Source organism: Pelobates fuscus, chromosome 2, assembly GCF_036172605.1.
Source record: "Pelobates fuscus isolate aPelFus1 chromosome 2, aPelFus1.pri, whole genome shotgun sequence".
NCBI lineage: Eukaryota > Metazoa > Chordata > Amphibia > Anura > Pelobatidae > Pelobates > Pelobates fuscus.
Window position 1 is genome coordinate 425,552,884 of NC_086318.1, and position 22,127 is coordinate 425,575,010.

The 22,127-nt window shown below is 41.2% G+C and overlaps 1 protein-coding gene across 2 annotated transcripts in view; it reads right to left on the minus strand.

Moving 5' to 3' along the window:
• Positions 1-395: 395 nt before the first annotated feature.
• The window catches only part of TP53BP2 (tumor protein p53 binding protein 2), a 39,300-nt gene continuing 17,568 nt past the window's right edge, over positions 396-22,127 (minus strand). Inside the window, exons 3-19 of one of the 2 annotated variants that reach the window (XM_063444045.1) lie at positions 21,889-22,036; positions 19,124-19,237; positions 17,508-17,587; positions 16,999-17,100; positions 16,188-16,362; positions 14,690-14,871; positions 14,099-14,263; positions 13,132-13,357; positions 11,433-11,540; positions 9,391-9,536; positions 8,831-9,257; positions 7,313-8,115; positions 6,585-6,722; positions 4,863-4,996; positions 3,632-3,798; positions 1,852-2,051; positions 397-1,008 (exon numbers count right to left, since the gene is read on the minus strand). In XM_063444045.1, the coding sequence (XP_063300115.1) occupies positions 967-1,008; positions 1,852-2,051; positions 3,632-3,798; positions 4,863-4,996; positions 6,585-6,722; positions 7,313-8,115; positions 8,831-9,257; positions 9,391-9,536; positions 11,433-11,540; positions 13,132-13,357; positions 14,099-14,263; positions 14,690-14,871; positions 16,188-16,362; positions 16,999-17,100; positions 17,508-17,587; positions 19,124-19,237; positions 21,889-22,036 (3,357 nt within the window). In that variant the 3' untranslated portion in view covers positions 397-966. Of the gene's footprint in view, positions 1,009-1,851; positions 2,052-3,631; positions 3,799-4,862; positions 4,997-6,584; positions 6,723-7,312; positions 8,116-8,830; positions 9,258-9,390; positions 9,537-11,432; positions 11,541-13,131; positions 13,358-14,098; positions 14,264-14,689; positions 14,872-16,187; positions 16,363-16,998; positions 17,101-17,507; positions 17,588-19,123; positions 19,238-21,888; positions 22,037-22,127 lie in introns of both variants that reach the window. The other variant, XM_063444046.1, reaches the window with a different exon arrangement.

Consider the following 22,127-nt stretch of genomic DNA (forward strand, 5'->3'; position numbering starts at 1 on the left):
ATAGTAATTTTACAAGCTATATGCTTCTTATATTATAGAAGCTTGTCAATGCCTTAAATATGCCTATCTCCGCATCTATTGACGCTTTGATATATGGAACTGCACAACAAAAATAAGAATAATTAGTGACGGCATGCGGTACAGCAAAGGTGAAGGTTCTCTGTTTAAGGAAATGGAAACAAGCACAGACACACAGGTTTTCTGTGGTAACCTAAACTGCTGAACTACCGTACTACAAATAAAATAGAGAACAAAACGTGGGCTTATTGTGTAAAAATCTTTCATTACAGCTCTTGAAATGGACACCTCAGAAATCATCCAAAACTATTTTATTACTTTTTTTTTTTTTTTTTTTAAGAATCTAGTTATATAGACTACATATTCTCAAAAAAAAAAAAAAACACATTTTTTTTTTTGTTTTTAGTAAAATACTGGACATATCTAAAACTACACATTTTTCTGCAAAATTGTTCTACTTTATATTAGTGGGAAAAAAATGTAAGAAAATAAATGCACAAAAAAATATAAAAAAATAAAATGAAAATAATGCGATCAGCCTTTCAGTTTATATTACAAAACACATCACATCCATGGAGACTTGCTTTCTAAAGAACTGTGCTATTCTTTCATAGCAGAGAACGTCTAGACTGGGAGACCGTTATGTGAACAGGTAAGCCGGCATTATGAATGGGTCAGTCACATGATCAGCATGCGAGAGAAGTCCAAAATTCTTGCCAAGAAATGGGCCGAACAACATCTCTTTATCCACCACAGAGAAGATGCGTTGACAGAGTCCTCAGTTTGTACATGCAGCCATCTACATACATCGCAATCCTTCATTTGTTTTTAAAAATACAATTAGAGACCATTGCTTTCAAGTTACATGGATATGTAGCTGGTGAATTTGTCTGACCATACAATAGTCCTTTTAAAAAAATACTTCATACAAGGTTTAGGTCATCGAATTTAAGCCAGTGTCCTTTGCCTTGGTTTAATCCTTGGGTACAGCTGGAAAGAGAAAAAAACAAAAAAATCTTAAACCGGTATCAAATTCCTAAATTACATGTAACGTAGATGGCACAACAAGTTATATTTATTTGGAAAAGATTCACTACATAGCAAATTAAAACTCAAAAAGAAGAGTAAGGTTTATGTTTTAAATCAGCTACCTTATTACTCATTTTGCAATTGAGTTTTCAAATTCAATACAAGACAATGTTCATGAATGTATGTTAGTCCAAAGATCGGTCACAGACAAAAGAAAAGGCTTAAAGGGTTCCTCCAAGCACCATGACCACTTCAGGTAATTAAAAGTGTTCATTTTGCCCGGTGGATGTATGTGCAGTGTTGTGCAATGAAATGCGAGATTGATAAAGACCTGGTAGGGTCGAAACGTTGCTGCTTTTGCCATCTCTGAGTGCCTGGACCAATATGTATTCTGCATTGCTATGGAATGCTGCACACAGAGTTTAAACCCTTTGCTGTCTGAGGCATCATTGGGAGCATCGATTTCCAACTCTGCTTGTAAAAATTAAGTGCATTTCCATTTTTCTGTTAACCAGTGAGCAAAGCGTTCAGAACATCAAAAGCCAAATTTTCATGAATTAAATGCAAATGAAAAAAAAATTAAGGCAAAATAGAGAATTTGGAAAAATTCTTCCAAACCGCAAATTATCTCAAGTTTGTTAATTTTGCCTGTGTTTTGCCATTTGGATTTAATTTACCCAAAATGCAGTTTAGAGAATAACTAATAACCCTGTTAAAAGATTTACACAATTACACACAATCCACAACTCTGGCCAGGTATTTATTCTGAGTATGTGTTCCTGACCAGGTTCTACAAATACATACCCCGAGCAAGTTGCGAGGAACGTATGCTTCTTTGTCATGTAAGCGTGCCCACCACCATTCCTGTTCATCTTCATCCTCCCTCCTCAGGACAGTCATACAGTCTCCTTCCTTCAGGGTCAACTCATCATCATTCTCTGGCTCGTAATCCCACAGGGCGTAGATCACTCCTCGGTTCATGATCCCCATCTTCTCTTGCACACCTACAGGGAGGACAGGAGATGCTGGTATTAATCCCATCCAGCAAGGTGTCCAGCTATATAAAGGACCCTTCATTTTTATTTTATTAAGCAGACATTCTGGCTGCAAAAGAAGTTTCAATTTACATTGCGGCAACTCCAGATCTATGCCACTTTCTTTGAATCCTACAAAAATCTATCAAATACAACCATCAAATTGATCACTCAGACAGGATTGTCTAAATCTTCATTAAGATAACTATGCTGGTATCTGTACAATGAACAAAAAAACATTCCAGCAGTGGTAATTGTGCTCTTTGTGTAATGCTATTATTTTCAATATCACAATAAAAATGCTTCACCATATTCCTACGTTGTACCTATAAGTATTACGAAAATTAAATGAACATGAGCAGCATTCGGGTAAAATATAAACGTATTCCATAGACACATGAAAGAAAATAGAATGTATTTTTGCCTTTAATGCCACAAAAGGACTTTAAAATAGGATTAACACAGAATTAACACAGAATGTTCTTATAACCAAACGTTAGAAATCAGAATCCTTAATGTGCATAATGAAAGCAGACAGGACTGAATACAACATCAATTCAGAAGAAATGAGCCTCAGTTTTATTAACCCATTTACTGGTTCATGAACAGGAAGCTCTGGAGGCAGGCTGGGAGTAATCTATACAGCATGCCTGAGATTATTCAGTCCCAAGCACAGAGCGCTCGCAAGGTATCTAATCTGCCTGAATCTCATGCCATCCCAAAACAAAACCACTGCACTCACTGCTCCATGATAGAGAAGCATTTATAGAAGTAAATACTGCTAATACAACGCAGGAGATCACAAATTCCCTTCCCAGAACTAGGTGGACTTTTACTTGTAATACTAGAACCAAAGGGTCTATATAATATGAACAGGATAAAAGGGTGTGCGATTAGCAGCTCTCTAATGAAAACACAACACTTTGTCCTAATCACACTTTAAACAGGCTTTATAAAGCCCTTGCATAAGAATCACTAAAGCCCAGTCCCAAAAGTTGACAGTTCAAAGTGGGAACAGTAACCAGGAAATGAAGAAGGAAAATTTTTGTTTTTGTCGTACAAACCGTATCTAAAACGGTTCGAGTTGACCTAACAAAATGTCAGGATAGGAAGTTCTACTTGAAATGCCAAGGAGCAGAGGATCAGTCATCAGGCACACACTTATAGCGAAGAGCTTGTTCTTCAAGATTCCAGAACCAAGGGTTTTTGCCAGATTTGGTTATCATAACTTTAAGATCTCCATGAATATTACTGAATTCCTAGGGTGGGGTTTGTTTGCCAAATGGCTAATTTCCAACTTCTAGCAGAGTCAGTGAGATATACCTGCCAGTATAAATAGTATATTTATTGAGAAGGGGGTGGGAGGAAAAGAAGGCAAAACAGCTGAAATAGAAAAAAATTCTCCAAGCAAGTAATTCTTCCAGGTCAGTTACTTTTGTCTTACATTTGAGATTAACTTTGAATTTCTGAATATTCTCATTTTAGTGAATAATCCTGAAAAACAAATAAATACATAAATTTAGAATTAAGAAAAGGTCTGGCAAACATACCGTAAAGAAATTGGGAGCACTGACTGTAGCCTTCCTCCATCTCCTCACATTTATCCGCAGCGGTCTGTCTGTCGCTGTAAGTCGTAGCAAACACCGCTGCACCGGATTCTACCAAGAACTTGCACACCTGCACGTTGTTACAGGAAGCAGCGCAGTGCAATGGGGTCCTGTGTGGGAGAGAACGGGTTAATTGATTCTGAAAACAAGTCAAATCTTTCAATACGTGGCTGGAATCCTACACGATTTGTATAGAAATACCGCTATGACTATTGCTGTGGCACACTCAGCACTAGATGGGCAAAAGAGCGACTAGAATGCCAGGAACTGCCACTCTGGCATTTCCCATCAGCATCACTTGTGGCTATTATTAATTTAAAAAAATAGCCCTAGCTGCCGAGGCCAGAAAGATAACACACCAATCAGGAGCCTCTCTTTCTGGACTGCTCGGCCAACTCTTGCTCCATAACCCGTTCTCTAACATGCAAAAGGGGAAGGCAATGTAATGAGCTAGTTTTGGGTCTTGGAGTGTCCCTTTAAAGGGACACTATAGTCACCTGAACAACTTTAGCTTAATGAAGCAGTTTTGGTGCATAGAACATGCCCCTGCAGCCTCGCTGCTCAATCCTCTGCCATTTAGGAGTTAAATCCCTTTGTTTATGAACCCTAGTCACACCTCCCTGCATGTGACTTGCACAGCCTTCCATAAACACTTCCTGTAAAGAGAGCCCTATTTAGGCTTTCTTTATTGCAAGTTCTGTTTAATTAAGATTTTCTTATCCCCTGCTATGTTAATAGCTTGGTAGACCCGGCAAGAGCCTCCTGTATGTGATTAAAGTTCAATTTAGAGATTGAGATACAATTATTTAAGGTAAATTACATCTGTTTGAAAGTGAAACCAGTTTTTTTTTTCATGCAGGCTCTGTCAGTCATAGCCAGGGGAGGTGTGGCTAGGGCTGCATAAACAGAAACAAAGTGATTTAACTCCTAAATGACAGTGAATTGAGCAGTGACATTGCAGGGGAATGATCTATACACTAAAACTGCTTTATTTAGCTAAAGTCATTTAGGTGACTATAGTGTTCCTTTAAAAAGAGACAAGTTTGGCAAACACAGATATACTTTGCATGAACACACTATAAAGATTGCCAATAACAAATGTTGGGAAATTAACTGCCATTTAGGATGCCGGCCTTGCATTCTCCCTTTTTAACACAAAAAAATGATCAATTACCAGCCATCGCTGTCTGCTGCATTGACATTCACGCCAAACTGTACCAGGAACTTGACGATCTCCGTGTGTCCGGCGCACACTGCGTTATGCAGGGCAGTGATGCCTTCGTCATTGGGCTGGCTAGGATCTTCAACCTAAGGAAAGAAGTTACAGGAGGTGAATTCATAGGATCAAAATGGTTTAGAAAGCAGTGAAAAAAACATTCAATGTAGAGAAAAGAAGCTTAACATTTATCCTAGCAAATACTATTAAAGCTTCAAATATTAAGGATAAGTAATCTACATACTAGAAGCATTCACGTTTTCAGATTTCCTGGCCCTGTGGAATCTGGGGATCTGTATAAAGACATGATTTACACAAGTTTCCTAATAAGCTACAGAACGCTTTAAAAGACTCGCAGACCACATGGAGTAGGAGGAAGATTAACACAGACTAAGGCAGGTTACATAAAAAAAAAAAAAAAATGTATCTGTAATGACTACATTGGACCAGGCTGCTGGATGGTTTACTACTCTGCACCTATTGTTGGACTACAACTCCCAAAATGTCTGCAAGCCAACGACTCTGAACTATGGGAGTTGTAGTTCGAGAACATACAGTGGAGGGGAGAGGGTTCAGTTGCAGACAAGCCTGCATTAAAAGAAAAATTTCACTCAAAATCTGAAACATTTTAGTTTAAACAAGGTCGGCTTGGCTATAGGGTGCATAGGGCGCTGATGTAGCAGAGCCACAATGACTTTCTCAAAGAAATCTCATGTAATCTGAGAAAGTGAACCTGCAAATGACGTGTAGATAGCGGCTTTCTGAATGTCTTGGTGTTCTTTCTTTCTGTATACCCATCAATGTATCTGACTCTTTGCCCTGTCGCTGCCAAGTTTTTTTGGAGATTTGCCAAACTAGTAATTCATCAAATAATTGCAAATGCAATAGGTAAAAAAAACCTTTTTAATGATGGATGTATCAAACATGTAATTGTATCTGTAAACATTTCACATGCCTGGATCAAGTAAATATGTATATTAATGAACATACAGTTGCCTACACAAGATTTACATTGCCATGTAAAAAAATTTTTTAAAAACGTTTCAACCAAAACACAAAGGGCACGTAATTTATGCCACCTCATAGCATATTATGATTCTTCAAACTTAAAGTGAAAACTCATCAGCTTCCAGAACAGGAGGTCTCTAGTCTTATTAAAAATGGTCCATAATCTCTGAGTCGCCCATTCACTGCCCCCACCTCCTCCAGTGTAGGAATGGTATAACCCATTACAAACATCCTTTACTTTTTAGTGTAACTGACATTTCCAGCAAACTTGTAGACATTAAATCAGTGACCAGTGACTCCTGGCAGAGAAATCCATTGCTCTAGAGCAGGGATAGGCAACCTTCTGCACTCCAGATGTTTTGGACTATATCTCCCATAATGCTCTTAACACCCATAATGCTGGCAAAGCATCATGGGCGGTGTAATCCAAAACATCTGGAGTGCCAAAGGTTGCCGATGCCTGGTCTACAGGTTTGTAATTAGTGCTGTAGTATAAATAAATGTATGGAGCAAATTTTGTTTTGCAAGGTAAATGAAAGCAAGAACATTTATACGCAATTCAGGGAGTAAAGGGTTGAGTCTACAGAAAGCAGTTTATCATCTCGTAAGACATCAACGCCCACTGGCAAGGGATCAAGCTACAAGGGACATGGAACTTAAAACTCTACTTACTTCATATATTATTCTTTGTACAAGGTCAAACTCCCCCTCCAGAGAGGAATCAAGAAGCAACGCCAGGGGGTTAAATTTGACTCGCATTGCATGTGCAATACGCTCTGATCCATTTTTCCGGAGGTTTGTTCTTTTACCCTGCGAAGAGTGAAACATTTGGGTTAAGTTTGGGGCATGCTTAGCTTTACTACCACAAAAACAGATTGGTGTTTTCATACACATAGAAAGAAATTATTATATGCAGCTGTTGCTTCTTAGCTGGATCAACACACTGGCAGTGTAGGTTGAATTAGAAATCATCACAAAATGAGTGCACAATATAATAAAACAGACTATAAACAATAGTAAACAAGGTAAAGCTATCAGCATATATGCCCACTACCTTCTACAGTCAGTCAGCTCGTGCTACACCTGTTGACAGTAACAGCTCGCCCCTCACAATACACCCGCCTACATAATCAGCTCGGGCCCTCAAGTGGGTCCTGGAACTACACCCACACAGCATTCCACAAAGCACAGCGTATAGCTGTGAGACAGGCAATGCAGTCAGACTCAGCATGGCAGGAGCAGGAGAAGGTGGATAAAACCCTGCATACATCCCTCCACTTTCAGCTTAAATCTTTTATGCCTAATATATACAAATAAAGTGCAATGCTCTACATAGTCCCACTACGTAAAGGAACCAGTTTAAATATTAAGGAGATAATGGTTTGTGGTTTCATACTTACGGGAGGAAGAGAGAACTGGCCTGTAATCTCTGGAGGGCGCATATTAAATGAATCTTCAGTATGGCTCTCCGGTTCTCCAATTGTTGGGTAAGGAGGTGGGGGATAAGGCGGGTACTCTTCAATATAGCTTTCGGTTGACTGTTGCTCTTCTGGGGACGGTGCTTCTTCAACAGGAGGGGGTGGAGGAGGGGGAGGGGGAAGATCATTTGGTATACCCTCAGGTATGCTGTCTGGACCCAAGACTGGAGAAGGAAGTTCTATTTCCTCTGTGGATACACTAATGACATCATTTGGATCGAAATCAAGAACCTGGAGAGATGATGTGGTGTCGGAGGATATGTCCACCTCTGGACTTACAGTAATCTGCTCAATCTGGCCCTCTGCCAAGCTTTCCGATATGGACACTACGGGGGACTGTTTAGGAGCACCAATCGTCTCCATAGCAGCAAGAGTAGTCCTCTGATACAAAATTTTCTGAAAGTTTGGCCCATTTGGTCCTTCAGGCTCAGTGATAGAGCTGCGTTTTTTTAAAGGTCTAGGGGCATTGTAAAGTTTCTTTCTCAGCGCCTCTAAGTCTGCATCACTCTGGTTTCGGTATGGATTGGACAAAAATGGAAGGAGTTTGGTTGGACTTAGTGGCCGAGGAATTCGCTCAGTCTCTTGATTCTCAATGCCAGAATTAGTGGATTCGGATTCTGGATCAGGGCTGCTGGATTTAGCTGATCCATCAGTGAAAGTGTTATCTGCTGGATGACTGTAGGAAGACTGATTCTGGGATCCACCAATCACTGGTTTGCCATAAACTAAAAAAAGGGAATATTTTAGAGCTGCTTGAATATTGCACAAAAAATACAGACACATTATGACAGTCTTGTCTTATCACTATAAACCAAAATATGGAAGATAATGGACACAACTTGTTGAATTATAAAAATAAAATAAATAAATACTACAAGCAAACGTATAATATTCCTATCAAACAAGCCTACAGTAAACTAAACTGTAGTCAATGCCAGAAGATATTACCATTTACCTGCATGGAAGTGGCTTATAGGAACTGTAGCACAATTTTTTAAATAGACCTTTAAGGACTCAAATAAAAAAAAAAAATAAAAAGGAAGGGAAATGTAGAAAGGGAAAGGAAGGAAGGGGAAGGAATGAATAGTTATAAAATCTAGTACATAAAATTGATAGACTGTAGGAAAAGTGTCCACTAACACATACAGGCGTCTCACACAAATCACATAATGTACACAGCTGTCACCCCGAGTATTCACCACTGATTTCGGAAGCTCAACTTGGTAAGACATTTTTTCATAGCTGTAATGCTGCCAGGCACAACCACACATTGTAAGGAAAATAAAGCTCTGGAGCCATGAATAAGGCATCCAATTAGACTGTCAGCTATAGAGTCCATGTGTCATAAATGCAATATCTATGCAGCAGTATAAATCTTGAACATTAATGCAAGGCGGCAAGTCTTTACAAAATACAAAGTTCATAAAACTACCAACTTACCACTAGGTAATGGTGGCCGAGTCTGAGCACGGCTAAGGGCACCTTGTACACTGTAACTCTTGCCAGGTTTTTGATGCTGTGTATACATTGAGTAAATGGAACTTGCAGCCACCATCTGAGGTTTCCGTAATGGTGGAGGTGGTGGCTCTTTGGCCGGTTGTGGAGTAAAAGGACGAACTGCTACAGCAGGTGGGTTATCAGTTTTGGCAGGTGGGGGTTGTTCATGGTTTGGAGGAAGAGGAATTCTTTGCTGTGCTATTTTCTGTTTGCTCCCTGTAGAAGCCAAAGATGATGACGAAGAAGAAGATGAAGAGGATTTCTGGGAGTTTTGGTCCACAGAAAGGGGCTGGCCATAGTAAGGTAAATTGACCTGTTTTGGTTTGGAGGGTACTGGTGGTGGTACCTTCCCCGCATTTCTATTGACAGCCTAAAAAGAGAAAACATTGGAAAAAAGTTATCTACTTATACTAAAAATGTCCCAAAATTTGTACTTTTTTTTTTGCAATAAAATGATTGCTGAATACATTCACAGGAGTTGGATCACTAAGGAATTAACATACCTGGGCATCCCGTAAGAGATCCTCACTACTCTGATTCTTTCGTAAAGTTCCAAAGTTAGGAGGCACCGGGGGCTGCTCAACTGAATCAAACATTGAAGAAGGCCTGGTCTTCTTGTCCTTCTCCCTTACAGATAGGTCTGTGTCCACTATAAAACAAAGTGCAGAAATCACTTGTGACAAAGTTCAGAACAAAAGAAACAACTACTTTAACTAGAGCTAGGGTCCCTTCCATTATGAATGAATACAGCGGAGAGGTAAAGGAAGCCATCATCTAACCAACTGCAGAATTCCTGCCCAGCAATACAGTGCTTGCCCCTCTGGCTTTCGTATAAGTGAATATTTATAATCATGTGACCAAGAGTGTAAAAAAAAAAAAAAAAGGCTTCATAGTCAGCATGGAAACTCAGCAATTTATGAGTATCAATGCTGCATTGGCATATCATTAATCTCCCCTGTATATGCTGAATTAATGAAAGGAGAGCACTTGGTAATTATGCAAACATTTCTGCATACAAATGAATTATTTATTTATTTATTCTTCCATAATAATGTCCAAAAGGGAGCTCCCAAAATAAGCAGTCAACTAAAAAAAAAAAAAAAACATCTCTGTAGCGTTACATGGTTTCTTTTCCGGTCACCTGGTCCACCAGTATTTCCAAACCTTGGTTTATGCCAACTCCTTGACCATCTCGAATCTAGTCTTCTACTGACCCAGCCCCAGAGTAGCAAACGCCGCTCCACCGACCCAGCCCCAGAGTAGCAAACGCCGCTCCACCGACCCAGCCCCACAGTAGCAAACGCCGCTCCACCGACCCAGCCCCACAGTAGCAAACGCCGCTCCACCGACCCAGCCCCACAGTAGCAAACGCCGCTCCACCGACCCAGCCCCACAGTAGCAAACGCCGCTCCACCGACCCAGCCCCACAGTAGCAAACGCCGCTCCACCGACCCAGCCCCACAGTAGCAAACGCCGCTCCACCGACCCAGCCCCACAGTAGCAAACGCCGCTCCACCGACCCAGCCCCACAGTAGCAAACGCCGCTCCACCGACCCAGCCCCACAGTAGCAAACGCCGCTCCACCGACCCAGCCCCACAGTAGCAAACGCCGCTCCACCGACCCAGCCCCACAGTAGCAAACGCCGCTCCACCGACCCAGCCCCACAGTAGCAAACACCGCTCCACCGACCCAGCCCCACAGTAGCAAACACCGCTCCACCGACCCAGCCCCACAGTAGCAAACACCGCTCCACCGACCCAGCCCCACAGTAGCAAACACCGCTCCACCGACCCAGCCCCAGAGTAGCAAACACCGCTCCATCGACCCAGCCCCAGAGTAGCAAACACCGCTCCACCGACCCAGCCCCAGAGTAGCAAACACCGCTCCACCGACCCAGCCCCAGAGTAGCAAACACCGCTCCACCGACCCAGCCCCAGAGAACAAAAACACCGCTCCACCGACCCAGCCCCAGAGTAGCAAACACCGCTCCACCGACCCAGCCCCAGAGTAGCAAACACCGCTCCACCGACCCAGCCCCAGAGTAGCAAACACCGCTCCACCGACCCAGCCCCAGAGTAGCAAACACCGCTCCACCGACCCAGCCCCAGAGTAGCAAACACCGCTCCACCGACCCAGCCCCAGAGTTGCAAACACCGCTCCACCGACCCAGCCCCAGAGTTGCAAACACCGCTCCACCGACCCAGCCCCAGAGTAGCAAACACCGCTCCACCGACCCAGCCCCAGAGTAGCAAACACCGCTCCACCGACCCAGCCCCAGAGTAGCAAACACCGCTCCACCGACCCAGCCCCAGAGTAGCAAACACCGCTCCACCGACCCAGCCCCAGAGTAGCAAACACCGCTCCACCGACCCAGCCCCAGAGTAGCAAACACCGCTCCACCGACCCAGCCCCAGAGTAGCAAACACCGCTCCACCGACCCAGTCCCAGAGTAGCAAACGCCGCTCCACTAATCCAGTGCCGCCACAGGCCACACACTGCTCCACTACCCCAGTTCTGCTTCAGGCTACACACTGCTCCACTCACCGAGAGCCGCAGCTGTCACAGAGCTTTTCTCTGTCCCTTGGCTGTCTCCATTTACATTGCTCCAATCTATCCCAGTTGGCTCTGGCTGAATACTGTAGACCCCAGTGCCTGATAAACACAATTAACAGAAACAATTAATACAAATATAGACGCAATTCTAATTGCAAAAAAAAAAGTTTCCTCCTTAAAGCAACTACATTAATGGACAGCTTCTTACAACTCAAACAAGACCCAACTATATCCTAATATAGTGCCAAGTATCATTTTCTTAAAATACTTTAACATGCTATTTGTTTAAAAAGGAGAAAGAAGCAGGTGGGGTGTGTCCTAATATTCGGTTAGAGTGGTCACATGTAAGCAAAGCTCTACATAACTCAAGACGTAATCAGCACAGATATCAGCACCGCCCGGGCAGACCACGATCCAGACAGACAATCACCCCCCCTCCCCCCACTCCCATGATGGTATCATGGAAGTTGGACCAACACTGAGGCAACCAAAAGGCACATAGCACCACAATGAGACACAGGCTAAATGGCACAAGATTACGCTTACTATACCTAGTGACTAATACAGGATTAGAACCAGAGATCCCCGTTCTAGTCTCCACTCACGGGAAAGACTCAACACAGCAAATCCATCCCAATCCACGTATAGCAAAATACACAACTGAATTCCTATTTGTTTGCCAAGATAGGTGATTTTAAGTAGCCTTGTAACCTTAAAACAATTTTTGTGTGTGTGTGCACGGTTTCCTAATCTGTATTTTGTATAAAATAAGTCCCTACTCAGAGAGGCAAACACAAATTGGCACTATTGGCCAATGATATTCTAGTCACGCTCTTCCTAACCTCCTTAGCCTTTTGAAACAAGTTGAAAAAAATGTCCTACCACAAAACCAACACTGTTAAACTCAGGCCATACCTTTGAGGAAACCAAATTACAGCCAATATACACACAGCCATAAACTGCAATAATCACACTCTGCTCCACAAAATAGAGCAGACACTCGCAAGCTGGGCTAACATTAATATTAACACCCATTCCATGAAAATGTCCATACTGCCATAAATCCTATATGTCTTCCGCACACTTCCAATACCAGTCCCCAACACAGTCCTGGCTAAATTCCAAACATTGAGCAATGCCCACATTTGGGGAAAAATGAAATCTACCCATAAACTGAGAGGCTTGGGAGTACCAGATGTAAAAAATGTTATGTAGCTTCTTCCATAGCTCGAATACGGTCTCCAATATTCAGCACAAAACCGTCCTGGTGGGCATCCTTACAAAATTCATACTTCTACCCATTTAACATACCACAGCTCCTATGGATCCAAAACAAATACACAACAGCTGACTACAACAAGACACATTTTTGCCATCTGACGGAATAAAGCTTTGTCACTTACAAGGAAATTTCATCCTCTGTTTGGCACCCATGTCCTCCTTAAAAGATACTAACTTCAGAACTTACCCTAACAAGATGGGAAAACGCCGGCATGACACATCTACACACAGGAAGCCAACTCAACACGTTTCAGAACCTGACCGCCAGCTATAATCTACACTCTAAAGAGTTGCAGCTCAGTAATGCTCGTAATGTTATAAGCTAGTATCCAGTTATGTTGATTAATGCCAAGAATAATAATAAAGTAACATTGAAGAAGGTTAAAATTAGAAAGAAGCAAGTAATTACCAGCTGGCCCCTTCCCCTGAACCCTCATGTTGGGCAGGGTTTGTGACTTCAGTGGCACATCTGGCACTTGTGTAGTTGCCGGTCCTTCCAATAAGGCTGGTTTAACAAGCAGCTCCGGTCTGGAGGGAAGACGTGGCATGGTGGCAGACTGGATATATGGACCCACCGCTGCCACCCTGCTGGTGGAACCCGCTACCTGCTGAGGTAGATTCCCATCAGACGAAATCTAAATAGAAGAAAGGTTTCAAGCTTTTCAACACTAAACATAGGGAAGCATTCAGAAATGCCACTACCAACGAGCAAAACACAATTTTCTTTTTATCAATGCATCAATATGTATCCAAGTTTAAATGTAAATGTAAACTATAAAGAACCTGAGTAGACTAAAATGGAATATGGTCCATTTTTAGTTTAATATAGAAAACAGGATGACCAATATTAAATATATAGTTCACACATTTCAGTGACAAATATTAAAGGAACATGTAAATGTACAAACTACAGACTGAATTAGAAATATTTTGGGGTGGAGCACTGTCAAAAGCAAGGAACAGGTTTTGGGCCTCTTTTACTGGAATATAAACCTCAAAGTTTGTACAAAGTCACAGCAGCAACTACCCATATTACATCATTTCCAGGAAATGTGGGATTGCAAAGGTGATGGAGCCTCAAAACAACTGACCTCATCGGATTTAAATTGGGAAACCTACAGCCTGTTTTAGCAACAAAATCATAGGGTTTCAACCTTCTGCACGCTATAATTTGCCAGTTTGAGCATTCCAGCTATTTATTCACCTGGACCAAGTGAAAATACACATAAACTCATCTATATGCTGCGTCTATTGTACTATTTAGAGGTGTTAATATGGTGAAGTAATGTGCTAAACGAAAACTGTTAAAAGAGCAAAAAATCCTCCTCGGCTCTAGCTCACCAATCGATCGCAGAAACCTGTGGAGTATCACTTACTGGTACGTTCTCCTTCTGCTGCAGTGCAGCCTTTTTCTTCCATAGACGATCTCTCAGCTCGCTCACGCGTTTGTCCATCGCCGCCACCTCAGAGTTTCGCTTGTTCAGGCTCTCTCTCTGCTGCTGCAGCTTGGCATTCTGCTCTTGGTTCAGTTTGTTCCTCAGCTGAATGCAGACAGAAAAACAGAACAAATGCTTAAGAGACAAGGCTCCAAAAGACACACTAAGCAAAGCCTTGCATGCTAATCTGCACGCAGTGGGTAGACTAGCAGTCACAGAAATCAAGGAAGCCTTTCACGGGGGCTGCCTGCAAAAGGACACGTTTTTAAAGAACCCAAGTTATGTCTGCAGCGGCTGTATTGCTTCATTGATCATACTGCATCAGCGATGGGTGACCTATAGCACTACATGACCCAGGATGCTCAGCCAGCATAAAGACTGTCTGAGCATTACAAGATACTTTCTCTCCTGAAAATGCAATCTAAATAATAGGAGTTATAATACAAAACAACAAAAAATAACTATGGATTCAGAGTTTGGTGACAGCGCCGGTTATGGAACACAAGAAGCCGGAGGTTGTATGCCATTTACCTGCAGCTCTTTGTATAATCGATCTAACTCAGCAACGGCTGACTGGTTGTCATGGTAACCCTCAATTCGGCCATTCTTCAGCATCTCCAGCTGCCGGCTAAGCTCCTCCACTTTGGATACAGCCACCACCAGCTCCTTCTGCTTTTGCTGGAACAAGTTGTTCATCTGTTCGATTTCCTCCACTGGCAGAAGCAGCGAGTGAGGAGGAATGAAGTAAACAGACACATTCAGTAAACAAACACTGGTGATCCAGGGAAGGAGCAATACATTTCACGGAGACAGGATCCCTCCCACAAAGCAACATCGCCCACTGGACACAACACAAACCAACTGAGAGAAACCTAAATTTATCACAGAAAAGATGTAACTACGTGGGGCTTTCCATAAAAAGCTATTAGCAATTTACTAAGCTGCAAACAAGTTAACAAGTGGGATTTTAATAATTACATACAAAGAACATTATTAAAACCCACTAGGAATTGTATCTGATGTACAGTCCCTACAGCAGATCTTACATTGGGGGGGAGGGGGTTCACAAAACAAAGGGTTAAAATGTGGGGTTTGATCCCCTTTAGTCAGATTACTAAAGACACAAACTAGCTTTTGTGTAACATACTGCAGTTTAACCCCGAAAAATGACATTTTAAAGAAACAGAACTATATAAAGAGTTAAATTCTGCTTTTATGAAATATATTGATTAAATATTTAATAATAAGATAAGCAGATACAATTGAGATAAGAGGAAAGTAATTACATTACGTATAGAAATTCTTCACAGTGCTCCATTAAGTGATCAAAATAACACGGCCAAAACTCAACAAGAACCAACTCCAAGCAGAGTTGGCAGGAAGAGCTGGTTTTAAACAAACAGTCTTAAAGGAACACTATAGTGTGAGGAATACAAAAAAAGGGTGTTTTTGACACTAGTTTTAAAAACAATGTTTAAGGCCCCTGGCTCCCCTTGCCTGCATTTAAAAAGGTGAGAATTTCTTACCTTTTCTCCCATGCTGCTCCAATCTCACCACGGTTAGCCCCACCTGCACGGCTGATATTAATCGATCTCAGCCAAGTCAATGTTGTCCCATCGGAAAGCATTAGGAGGCTATTGTGTATGCAGGGCAAAACACCACATTGCACCAATCAGCATCTCCTCATAGAGATGCACTGACTCAATGTACCTCTATGGGGCGCGTTCAGCGCCTCCTTGTGCAGCACTGACCCAGGAAGCACCTCTAATGGCCGTCTGAGTGACAACCACTAGAGGTGTTGCTAGGCAGCAAGGTAAGGACATACTATACACAGAGGATCAACTACATTAAGCTGAAGTTGTTCTGGTGACTAGTGTTTCTTTAACTCAAGGTATAACCTCTGCAGACAAGACCTTTGTTGTATCATGACATTCAGCCAGCCATGAGGTACAATTATTATTAAAATCACCAATACACGTGAGGGAAGGGGTGGTCTTTACAAAAAGTCAGGCCCTTCTCTAATTCTCACCTAGTTTCCCATTGCTGAGCCTTTTCTGTTCCACGTGACCTTTGAGTGCTCGAACTTTCTTGAGCTTGGCCTCTTGGTTCTCTGCAATCTCTCGCAGTCTCTTTAGTTTCTCCTGCTCACTGGCTTGCTGCTGCGGTCTGTGGCCCTGCTGCTTCAGGTATTTTAGGCGTTGCTCCTATATGCACAGTAATGAATATATGTGTTCAGAAGAGTCAGGCAGAATGTCAACAACAAAAAAACATGAATTCCAAGAGGTTGAAACAAGCTGCAGATCTCCAGAAATTAAAAAGTAACTTACAGTTCCTTAATCCCTAGCCTACTGTACGCTATTGAATGGCGTACTAAGGAGAGGAGTGCAGCAGAGGTAAGTAGAAAATACACTTTCCCGCTGGACGCAGGCTCCACCACCGTTTCATTATGCCACTGGATGAGCTCAATCCAACACAAGTGCTGCATGCACCACCATGAAGGCTATAGTAATTTGCATGTCCAAAACTAAAATAATACCCTGTCAACTTCCGTTCATTGGCACAGATTTCACCAATAGCTTACAGATTGCGTGCAGGTCTAATGATACATTCACATTGCTTACATACAATTATCATTAACATATTTCTCCTACAGAAAGGTATAGGAGAACTGTGATTGGAGGAGCAAACTGCTCTACTTCCTTACAGAAAAGGAACATAGGCTGATGGTAGATATTTTTCTGAAGCGCTGTGCATGAACACAAGGCACGGATGGATGGACAACAAACTGGTACATTCTCCACACAGAATCCTAGATTCTCCTATGTATAATCAAGTTGTACCTTGGTGGACAGCATTTGTTGTTGCGCCTCAATCTGCTGCTGCTGTCGGGCTGCCATTTCTTGTAATTCTGCTAAAGTCATGTCCATCCTTGGACCATTTACCTGAATTAAACAGAAATGGAAACTTGATTTGGAAAAAATAAAAGGCCACTCTGCTTTAGTAGATTAGACACTGGCTTTTCATTGTTTTCAGCGTTGCGGTTTGGTCAAGTATTTTAAAGGTTTTACATTTTTATGTACACCAGCATCTATAAAAAGAGTGTTTAAAGACACCCCATCACCTCCGTAAACAGATAATATATACAATAGTAATCAAAAGTACATTTTTTTCCCCCCAAACAGATTAAAATAACATTTTGGGAGGTTCCCCCCCCTCCAGTTTGTCATGCGAGAGGGGCAATAGCTATTAAACCATCGACCTGGGCTACATAGATTATAGATAGATATGATGCTCCTGTGCTCTAGTAACAGCTGTCAGCGTATAGATACATTTCATTGAAATAACCTACCCCGTTCTCAATCCGGCGATCAGCTGGGACTTGCACTCCATTTCTTTTTATATTTGGGTCGTTAACTCTCTGTGAATTTACTAAAATGGAAAAGAACATCAACGGTTGGTTGAGAACCAAGAAAGGAATGGATTTCAAAATCCACAGATGTAAGAACCCATAGCCAATTTCTAGATTAACCATTTCCTCACTCTGCAAATATATAGTCGTATACAGTCAGAAATTTGGAAAGCTGAGTGTTATGTCCCTTTAACAGGTTTTAGGGTTTATAACTGGTTTATAGAACAGTAGAAAAAGTTAAAAAAATAAATACACACTACAACCTCTGTACCGTGCTCAACAATGATAGCAATCTGGCAGAGCATCACAGACTGTGTAAAAATGGGCATAACTAAAGCAACCGTTCGTGACGAATGGCATATGGAAAGGTTATTACAACGTGCATTCAAGACAGACAGCATATCTATATGTTGCATCTCAAACACACCATTAATAAAGGGTAAGGTAAATCAAGACAATAAAAACACTATGTTTAAACTCTGTAAATCCATTTAGCAACATATAACATTCGCCAGCATTCACCCAGCCTCATGGACTGATGGCCATTTTTAGTTTAAACATTTAGAAACAGGCATCACGTTTACACATTAAAAGAATAAAATAGATAACCAACACTGTGAATGAGGATGTTCTGCATTCCTTAACATCATTTCTAACATAAACCACCTGCTACCTACTTGGTTATATAAATACCTATTCACGCCCATTAAACCTAAAAACAAAAGAGCTTAAAATCTTTGTAGCTTTCTGAATGTAACAAGCCCAGTATGTACGGCTCATTGACTCACTGTGTTCAACAGCTCTTTAGATAAAATCTGCAGCATTACATTCAGCAAGGAATCAGCACATTGTAAGCTCGCAAACTGACTGGCAACTAAAATCCCCATCATCCTGCGTTCAGGAGCCAGACTGTTTTATAAGTCAATACAAATTCCATAAATTGGTGTGGGGTGTTACAAGCGAAACTGTATTGCATCAAATGATCAAGCATTAGAGCTAAACAGACATTTAAGACAAATAAGAATATGCACTGTTATAGGGTAGTGACTACTAACCCAACATGTAGGATATTTAGATTAGAAATCAATGCTACAGGGCATGTTCATGGTTTACTCCAATGAGTGCTGCTGACTTTTGTTCCTCTCATTTGATCATTTAACAAGTGACTCGTGGCATAGTGACTCCAGTGCGATTTTCACAGTTCAGAGACTCGCACATCGATATAAGCCAGTGAAACAACAAGACTTTACAGGAACAGTATAGGCCAACATTTTAGAACTGGGATGAGTGAACCAAATACTTTATTTGCTTTACTGCTGAGGGTCATTCAGACCAGAGAGGTGTTACTCAAAGAAATGTTACTTGTGCACTCATTCCCAACTACCCAGAAATCACAGACTCATGGCAAAAACACCTATTGTAAAACTACAACCCCCATGATGCATTACTATCTTTAAGGAGACCAACGTAGGTCTTTGGCCAGGATACAGATTAGGGATGACTGGCACACACTGCTTGGCTCACGGTATTTGCACGTCAGGAAAGCCAACACTAACCCGATTCCCTAGACTGAGAACGTTCGTGTCGCAGGTAAAAGCGTGCTTCATTTTTCTGCGCCCCATATTTGTGTAGAACATCATACATCCGTTCATTATCAGCCACAGGACGCTCTGAAAAAATATTAAAAGGATATTTAAACAATAAATAAAAAGGAGATAGCCAGACACAGGTCAATGCCTTCACTTAAAAAAAAAATAATAATTCTAAAAAAAAATCTAAAAAGTAAATAGAAAAAGTAAAAGCACACTTTAGGAAATAAAATTCAAACCAAATGTTTAATGTAATAAACTTTACAGAAAAAAGCCAACGTGTAGCCAAAAGAACAGTAAGATACATCTGTTTTATTAAAGCCCACTCTGAATTTGTGCTGTCAGGAATGCCAGATAACAGTCTGGTGATTTTGCAAAGCGTGTCCCTACATGCATTAACTAGTATGCATCAACTAGATGCCTTTTTCAACAGTTTTCCATTTAAAGCATTTTTTGATAAATCACAAATATGACAAAATAATAAGCAGCACTGTAGAAATGGACAAACATACAAAAAGTCAAACGCAATGTAAAAAATAAAAAGGATTTGTGGCTGGGACTCAGCAACAGGGAAGACACCATAAAGATGGCTTACGCGTTTCGTGCCTCAATAAGTCGCTCTGAAGTGCCTTTGAGGCACGAAAAGCGTAAACGCCAACTTTATGGTGACTTTGCCATGTGGCCAAACTCCATCCACAAATTGAATTGAAGGTGCTTTTATTCTGAATAAAAAATTCTTAAGGTCTTAAGTATGTAAATATGGATGCACTTGTTAATCTACAATAATGAAGTCTAGGTTAACTAAACGTTTACTGCTTTGATATTGTTTAATAACAAGACTTTTAAAAATAATAAATCTATCATGAATGGACTAATAACTGTGACCTACATTACACATGGACAATTCAAGCTCAATAATTCATGGAAGAACCTTTCAGTTTACAAGCGGGCATTGTGTACAGTGAATGACATCAACAAAACAAAATCCCCCATTGATACAACTAGTGCCAGGAGGCCGAGCTGCATCTGGATCTGTGAATAAACTCGTTACATGGTTCAGGAAAACACGCCATCACAACTCAGCACCTTCATCTGCACAAAACAGCGTTACCCGCGAGCTGTGAAAATTCACACAAAATGTTCCAGTTTGTTTCGGACATAGAATACACCTCTATCACTAAACAAATACATCAAAGGGTTAAAAGGCACGTATCGGTGTAGCACAGGCTGCAGGAAAGTCCCACCTTGAATATGGACTCACAGAAAGGCTAGAACGTATTTCAGGCTTGCGATGAAGTTGCAGAGATTCCCTCAACACACTTAAACTTGTAACATGCCAGACCTCACGGCCAAAGCAATTAAACTGTTTGCTCAGTATCAACCAATTAAAAACTGCCAACCTATAGCAAAGACTGCACATATACTTACATTGAAAATGTTTTTTGGAATACATTAATACGATGAAAGTGAGATTGCTATACAGACTAGTTCATAGGAATATTTAGGATCCAACAGTAATCTTTGCAGGTGACCAGACTCCTGGTGTTTGCCAAGTCATATAAGAAATTTAACCCATTGGAGTTCTATCAGTCTAACTGCACTGAAGTGGTTAAAGCCATCTTTAAAGCCAGGGATTAATTATCTGAAATAGTACAGAGTCTCCTACTCTATGGAATGGACATCTCTCTGCCAAACACAGCATTCTCATTCTTCCTAATAATAGTTAGGAATATGCTTTATTGGGGTGCACAATGTCTTGCTAGTAATAACTAGAAGTGTGTGGAGTAGGGGGCATACACAATCGGATTGCTCCGTCAATAGATTTTACTTACATAAACAGAGGTATGTAAAGCAAAATTAAGTGTTGCTGCTTCTTTAAGACAGATCATTTCAACTCACAAAGACCTCCGCCTCCTGGTCCACTGACGTCAAGGAGTTGAGGTAAGGCAAGGCAGAGGCTACATAATTATATACATTATTATCTGCTGCTTGGGGGATTACTTGAATGTACTCGAAATTGTCAAGGATGAGGCAACCACACAACTGTGCAGGTACACCTACAGTTCCCTTAAGAACCTGAATTCAGAGTACTTTCATTCTTGTATCTTCATGAATGGAACTACTTAAGTTTATCAATCTAATCTTGGATTTCTTTAAAACATTGGATACTATGCTGCCATCACTCATTGCCCTATAAGCACAAAAACAGAGAGCTACATGAAGCAGAAGCTGTTTATTTGCAGGATGTAAAAAAAGTTTGCAGCAAACTTAATAAAATGTATAAAAGGGAGATGAACCGGATGAGCACAAAGTTAGCTTAGAAATGGAAACCCCTTGCTTAGATTATCTATGAATTGTATAGGGTAACAACACGGCAGGCCTGCACGCTAGGAGCTCCCGCTGTCCCAATCATGTATCTTGGTGTGACGGCAAATAACGCACTACTCAACTTAACTACCTGGCGCTGTGTCATAGAGAACTACACATTGCTAGTAAGGATTTTAGACCTTAATGAAAGATTTATTCTTCTTAGAATTACTGGTGCTAAACTAGAGCTGAAGATATATCTGTTCAGTCAATAATAGATTGAGGGAAACACAGACTGCCCCACAAAAGTGCAGTTTAACATTTAAATATAGACTTTTCAAATCACTTTAATAAATCTCTCCTTTCGTGTTCTGCATCACCTGTTCACCTATACCCTATTCACCTATATTATCCAGGTTTCATACCTGAACCGCGCCAAACTTCCGCTAAATGGCAGTCTGACTCTCCTGGCTCCTTGCACAGTTCAACCACGTCTCTGCATGTGGTCTCCGGAGTTACTGGCACCTCGGTAAAATGCTGCTCATTGTTACTGAGATAAACCGTGAGAAACATCTGCAAAACAAAAAGGAAACCATTTAATATAGCAAAAAAAAAAAAAACGATACAAAAAGCCAAATATGAACATTTCAACTTGGGTGAACAG